The sequence below is a fragment of the Dermacentor andersoni genome, chromosome 2 (assembly GCF_023375885.2).
Source record: "Dermacentor andersoni chromosome 2, qqDerAnde1_hic_scaffold, whole genome shotgun sequence".
Taxonomy (NCBI): domain Eukaryota; kingdom Metazoa; phylum Arthropoda; class Arachnida; order Ixodida; family Ixodidae; genus Dermacentor; species Dermacentor andersoni.
The window spans coordinates 197,505,978-197,513,324 of record NC_092815.1 but is presented as its reverse complement, the minus strand read 5'-3'; the positions used below and the strand labels follow the sequence as shown (position 1 = coordinate 197,513,324).

General features: G+C 47.5%; 1 protein-coding gene across 1 annotated transcript; it reads right to left on the bottom strand.

The window, feature by feature from the left end:
* Window positions 1–591: 591 nt before the first annotated feature.
* LOC129387375 (uncharacterized) lies at window positions 592–1,876 on the bottom strand. Its single transcript, XM_055076301.2, has 3 exons — window positions 1,629–1,876; window positions 1,133–1,326; window positions 592–980 (listed from the first exon to the last, which is right to left on the bottom strand). The coding sequence occupies exons 1-3, from the start codon at window positions 1,874–1,876 to the stop codon at window positions 592–594; spliced, it is 831 nt and encodes a 276-aa protein (XP_054932276.2).
* Between the last annotated feature and the right edge of the window lie 5,471 nt (window positions 1,877–7,347).

The window sequence follows — 7,347 nt, the reverse complement described above, 5'->3', positions numbered from 1 at the left end:
TGTTCTCACAACAACATTTTTTTTATTCTAATAAAATATATATATCGTATACTAGCTCTGTACAAAGAAAGCTGAACTTTTCCGCGGTTGTGACATGGCAACTAATTACATCTGGCTGAAAAGTGTAATTTTGACTATTTGGTCCAGTGCAGATATGCTTAATTGAACTAAAGATTGGATTACCCCTGTCTGTCTTTACAGGAATCCGAGGATTACAAAACTTGTGCCTCCTGCTGCTAACAATGCGTGAGATGCACGAGTACGAGCTACGCCAAAAAGAGCTGGAAAACGAAAAAAAGAAAGTTGAAAATGAAGCACGGCGTCTCGCTCTAGAGGAGCGAAAGTTGGATCTTGAAGAAAGAAAATTTCAACTAGAAGCTTCTCGCCGTGATAGAGACCACGAGCGGCTGCTTGAAAACTTGCAGAGGATGCTAAACGACCAAAGTCAAGCAATATTTGATTTTTTGAATGCAAACCGAGCGTGAGATGAATGTTCTGAAAACTGTTGATAATGTATTTTGTTTCACCTTTTATAACAACGAGTCAGAGTTCTCGAATAAAGGTTAATTCAAGAAGCTGCGTGTCCTATAACTACAGAGGGGTAAGATAAGCTTCAAGATCTGGTGGCTCGAGGCCAAAGTAGTGGGATACCTGAGCACCATACAAGCAGGTATGACAGTTGGCAAGAAGCGCACTGGCTTTATAGATACGCGGCACGTTCTGTAGGTACAGCTTTTGATTTTTCTTGAAGTCTACAAAGGCAAACAGTCCCGCAATTTTGCCGGATCCCCACTCAACGGCCTGTCTCACACTGCTCATAGCCTTGTTGAATGCGCACTGTTCCGGAGTTAGGGACACACCTCCATAAGGTTTGAGTAGAAGCGGCCGCAATGGGTAGGCCGGGTCGCCGTGAATACAGTAGTTATGTCCTTGAACAAGACTTTCCAGCTTCGAGTAGACATTGCTGATGCCGAAGTTGCCTGAAAAAGCAGACGTAAATTGTAAATTGCACATTATGACCTATGTAGCCCATGCGTGCTTGTAAGCCATGAGAGGAGGAATCAGTGTCCAACAGCGCTTCTTCGATCCAAATGTGTTCCATTGTTACTGCTATTGTTGTTTATTTACTCACCGGCGTCATGCTTACTGCCAGGATACGACCCGTCCAACAGGCAAATAATCCCATTCGGACACATAATGGCTTGGTACTTCAAGGCATGAAATCGTTTGTATCCACTGAAGTACAGGTTTTGGTCCCTTGATGGTCGGCATATTGCCCTTGCCGTGCCGTTGATGAACGCCCAGCAATTCGTCAGCGTGAATGGCCTGAAAAATGAATAATAACTGTGTTATAAACTTTGACGCACGAAACTCCGACACTAACTCTGTTGTTTTTGCGACTTATTACTTGCGAGAATTTTTTCAGTGTGTCGAGATTGAGCCAGGCGTGATTGTTGACGTCGTCGAGCAGGTGGAAGAAGCGCTCGTCGATTTGCCGCAGAACTTCGTTCGTCAAGGACGATATTGTCGAGCTGTGCCACCCGGAAAGGTCCTCAAGATCACACAGTCGGTTCGGGTATGCCACACGTCGAAGTGTTATACATAAGGCCTCGTCTCCGGGAACTGACACTCTCTGCGGGGTTACCACCGTTTCGGGTATGCCCAAGGCCCGCTGTAGTCTGCGGACATCTTCCTTTTCAAAGCGAAAATATGTCCTGAAGACACCTCCGTCCATTGCATCAATGTTCAGAAGTCCGCGCACAGAAAGTGGGTCGCGCCGTGTCTCACCAAATACCTCAAGGCATAGCAAATCTTCGGTCTCCGACCACTTCAGTTGTGACAGGAGTAGCGGGTCCTGTAGTATGCTCTTCGGCATCGTGCACAGCAGGAAGCAACGGCAGTTTGTGAAAACGGACGATGAAGAGGCTCGCTCGATGGTTTCGGCTTGACCGCGCAGACGCAGTAGCTAACACATTTGGTAGTACAACGTCGTCGCTATTGCATTGGAAACACCACTATTAACAAATAATGTACTGAGAACATGTAATATATCTTTATTCAACATTTCTTGCATTATAAAAGCAAGCGTAATTCAAATTAATTTCTCAGTAACTCCTATTCTGACCACTAGATGGGGCAGCAGAGCGCCCCGCTCGAGCGGGTGAGTGATCCGCCGGGCTCAAACTCTTTTTTTCGCGCGCCGCTCCGTTGGCGCAACGGTGGAGAGCGCGAGCGGAGCGAAACGTAAACCCGCTGAGCTAAAAGTCTCTATTATAAAAAGCTGAATAGTGTCCGTAAATTCGTATAGTATGGAAATAGTGCTATTTCCCTCGATAAAACCAAACTGTGCTTGTGAAAGAACATTATTTTTATTCAGGAAATTCGTCATCGTTACGAGCAGGTGTTTTTCAATTATTTGACTGATTGCAGGCAGAATGGAAATCGGTCTGCAGTCCTTTTCTTTCCTATGAGAGCCACTCTTATAAAGCGGCTTAACCACAGCCACTTTTAAATCGTCGGGAATAACGCAATGATAGATATACCAAGTAATATTGAAGGGAAGGACGGATTCAAGCACAGAAAAATGATTAATTTACCTGCGCCCAGTCCCGTCTTTTTGTGCGCAAACGGCAGCGACAAGCGATGGCGTAGTCATCGTAAGACCTGTCGCGAGGTTACATAACCTCATGCGGTTACCACTTCCTAGCTGCAAAACTGACTGGCTGAGGCGAGCGACTGCCTTGGTGGCTGGCAAACGACACAGAATTTAGCATGAGATTGAGTCGGAAGCGGACAGATTACGCAGCACGGCAAAGCACAACACAGCGGAGAGTAACAATCCACGAACACTTACCTCACAAAGGCGCGACGATCCCGTAGGCTCGACCCCAATCCTGTGGAACCACACTTTCCGACGAGTTTCGTTCACTTTTCCGCGCGGTATCTTAAAAAGCTTTTTCCCTTGACTGTCTCGGTTATTACAGCCGAACGCGCAGTAACGCGCATAACGAGACCACGAGTGAGACGGAGGCAGACCGGCACTTCTCATGCATTCCTTATGTGCACGCGGCGAGCAGAGAGGGACTTTCAAGATGGTGCTGCGGCGGAAGAAGAAAAAGAAAATCACTGTAAGCGCGCGCGCTTTCACATGACACCAATTCTCCAATCGGAGATACGGGAGAGAGAGAAGTGGCATAGTTCAAGAGATGACGGTGATTTTCCGAAGGTAGAGGGGTTTGGACGCGTCCTGCACAGCAGCGGCGCGGTGCGACAGTTCCCCGCAAAAGCCTCAGGCAGGAGCCGGTGCTTTGGACACTCCTATTGGCGGCGAGGAGTTACGGAGTCGCCATCTATCGGAAGCGCCTCGCTGGCGTAGTATGAGGGATCACGCGGCGCGCTCCTCATAGGTTTTGCTGTCAGCGCTCACTGAAAACACCACGCACGAGCTCTCCCGGACATTTCTGTAAGTACTTCCGAAACGACAGAAGTTTTTTTACTGTCTAAATAATAATCTTGGGCAAACTGAAAGCACAGAATTGTTTACAGAGGCTATCGCCTTACCGAATACGTACACTGAACGCCACTGCGCGCGGTCGCCGCGATGGAGTCTCCAGAACCGGCTTCTTGCGTGAAAGGTAGCCAAGCACTGAGAGTAAACTATGTGAAATATGATGCTAGGGTGGGCTGTCTGTATAACGAAATTGGGCATAACAGCATGGAGCCTCAATGCAGCGATCGCACGGGTTCGCAGCGACCGACAGCGCGTGTGCATGCATGTCCGCGCACAATGTTTTGCTTTCGCTGTGAGCGCGTTTTCGCACCGTGCCATCAGCTTTAGGCCGCAGAATATGAGCATTTGACAGTATACAAGCAACCATTGTTGCGTGGGCGCTATCAGAGCTGTTCAAAATAATTTCATTGTAGAGACTTCGCCGCCTACGGGGGACTGTGATGTGCCGTCACGACGAGTCAATCTTTTTTTTTTCTACAGTGCTCTGTTGCTCGACGTTTGCTCGCCCGTACTGATGTATTAAACCAGTTTGTTTCACGTCGTATCATCTTCCTGCCGTTCCCTCCTCGATGATCTACGAGAGCCAATCTCGGAGCGAACGCTGTTGAAGTTGGCGGCCGCTCCAAGTCATGAATTTATTTAATTTTAAGGCGTTAGTAACAGAAGGGCTAAGTTAATTCCGTTCCCTAATTCTTTTAAGGAAATATGAATATTTAAAGCAACTTGAGTTAAATGTGTATTGATTAGGCGTTCTAAGCTGCTTGTGGCGTGTTAACCGAGAATGATTCGAAGAACTTCCTACGGATGTGTCAGTAGTTTTGTCACCATGAATAAATTGAAACAAAAATTTTAGTCGTTCTAGTTTGGCCTGCTTTACAGTGTTAGAAACCAGCTTTTTTATAGTTCAGTCCATGAATTCGTTAACTTTTATTTGTTATAATGAACCTCACTGCCTTCTTCTGCATCCCCTCTTGTGAGTTCTTTTGTGCAGGTAAATCAAACAATACTGGCGTACTCCAGTCCTGGTCGAACAAACATTTTGTAAACCAGCAGATTTGTATCTGCGGATGCAATACGAAGGCGCCTTCTCTGAAAGTGCTCAGCATGTACATTGACTTCCACTTGAGGTTATGTTGTCAAAATGGGTTTGCCATCGGAGAGCGCATCCTAAAGCGGCGCCTAAATATTTACCCTGAAATACCGAAATGAGGGGTGTGTCATTAATAATGGAAATTTGTGCTTGTTGCTAGCGTTACTGATGTTTGGGCATTTACAGTCATCTGCCAATCCTGACACCAGGCAAAGGTAGAATTTTTTACATGGTGATCATCATTGGAATTATTTTCGCAGTGCGATAAATAATGGTCAGCAAATAGACGAATGTTGCCATGTAATCGGGAAGGCAAATCGTTTAACTATATCATAAATAATACTGGGTCCAAAACACTGCCTTGGCGCACTCCAGATTTAACAGGGGCTAAATTGGAAGCTTTATTATGAACATACACGAATTGTGAGCGGCAGGGCGCGGCACACTCACTTATGAACGCACTCACTCACATTCACTCGCACTCGTTTCAAAGGCATGAGTGCGAGTGAGTGCCAGTGTTTTGAGCGGAGGTGAGTGAGAGTGAGTGCCAGTGCGAGTGAGTGGAAGTGAGTGCGAGTGTATGCGAGTGGCTGTGATTCCGAGTGGAGGTGAGTGTGAACGAGAGTGTGTGCTCGTGAGTGTGAGTGCCAGTGAGTGTGAGCGGAGGTGAGTGCGAGTGAGAGTGAGTGCCAGTGTGTGTGAGCGGAGGAGAGTGAGAGTGAGTGCCAGTGCGAGTGAGTGGAAGTGAGTGCCAGTGTATGCGAGCGCCTGTGATTCCGAGTGGAGGTGAGTGTGAACGAGAGCGTGTGCTCGTGAGTTAGTCCCAGTGAGTGTGAGCGGAGGTGAGTGCGAACGTGAGTCAGTGCTTGCGATTTTGAGTGGAGTTGAGCGTGAACGTGAGTGAGCGCGGGCCCTGGAAAAATTATGGTGAGTGAGTGAGTGAGTATTCTTCCACACTGCCGCCCTATGGTATGGAGAGGACAAATATTTCAACCAGAAAAATAATTGAAAAGGAAAACAGATGGAAAACTTCGAACAAACATTACAATAGCCAAGAAGTTCGAGATTTAGGCATTGTTGTTCAACTTGTGATTTCTACAAATTGTACCAAAGTGAACCATTGCAGTGGGGACTTTTTGTTAGTGGTAATAGTTGCTTAATTACGTCAAAAAAATCACACACGACTATGACACTCTCTATGTGAAATTTGAGAGCATCCCTATACGTGTTTTCATTTCGAGATAGATTGGCTGTCATGGAGAATCTGTCACCTGGGACAGGCTGCAAATGGAGCTGAGTTTGGCGCGACTGCCTCGCTAATTGCGAGATCGTAAGGAGCAGCGCGGGGATGTCCCGTGGGTATGATTCACTGCAGCCACAGCAGAAAGACCTCCCATATGACGCACGCTACTCTGGCGCCATCTCGTAGCATCGTCGCTGCAGCGCGCATCTTGCGCGGCACTACGTTTTCCTTCTAACACTTTCCCGTAATCTTCTCTTCCGTTTTTGCTTTCATGCTTCCGCTGCACATTGTTCCGCCGCTTCCCTCCTCTCGCTTTCCTCCCGCTTTTAGAGCACAGGTATTAGGCTCTCGTTCCTTCGTAGGGTGTCGGCCTCGGCGCAACCGAGGGATCGAGCGCAGGGAAAAGAGGAAAGCGAACGCAGAGCGCAGTGGTCCGTGAAAGACGCGAGTAGGAAAGCGGAGAGTGCATCGAAACCCCGAGGCTGAAAGCGGAGGATAATGGTACGGCAAAAGGTTGAGAAGAAACGTATAGTGCGGCTACGATGGCTACGAAATGGCGCGAGAGTAGCGCGCGTCGTCTGAGTGGTCTCTCGGTGGCGGCTGCTGTGAATCGCGCCCAAGCATCAGCCAGGCTCTAGCTCTCTAGATCTCCAGTTTAGCGAGGCAGTCGTGCCACGCATAGCTCCATAGCAACTTCCGGCACGAGACAGTATGTTGGCGCCAGCCAATATGTCACGCAATAAAAACACGTATAGAGTTGCGTTCAAATTTCGCATTAGTTTATATCGTAATAGTCCGCAATTTTTTTTTTATTTCTTTGCGGCCCCCGCTGCGCTCCGCGCTCGTTCTTTCATCCGCTGCGCTTGTTCGCTTAGTTTTACGCCGGGAACGCCGACGCAGGAACGTGCGCCTAACAGCTGCACTCTAAAATGTATGGCGTATTTCACAAGTTATCAATAGTTTTCATTTAAGATTTTCGTTTTATTTCTTCATGTGTCCCATAATATTTGCATATAGATGGGACGCGGAAATGTTTGCCTTTTGCCGGGTGAGTTCCTTTCACCAGCCTTCAAATGTTAAAAGATGTCGTTAAGCACAGCAGGAGCCTTTCCGCATCGCAAGTTTCTCGAATGTCAACGCGCGTTCTGTCCGTTGTCTATGTTTTTCGCTGAGACTTGTGTAATCAGATTGTATGCGCTACACGAGTAACGTTTTACTTTCTAGGATGCACGTGGGCACCATTGACTGTGCTGAAACCTTCGAAAAGCCATGTATAAAGCCAGCGCACTCGACTTGCAGATATTATTTCGACTATCGACCAGCATGCCTGCAGCGCCGCTATCGTTCTCCGACTTGTATTCCAAGGCACATGTTCGCCCGACAAACAGTTACGCGACTTGCGTTGCGCCACTGTGGTTGTTCACCGTCATTACCACGTGACACTAGCGCTGAAGTCGGCAACAGATAAGGAGTACAATTTTATATTCTGAAGGTAACCCTATT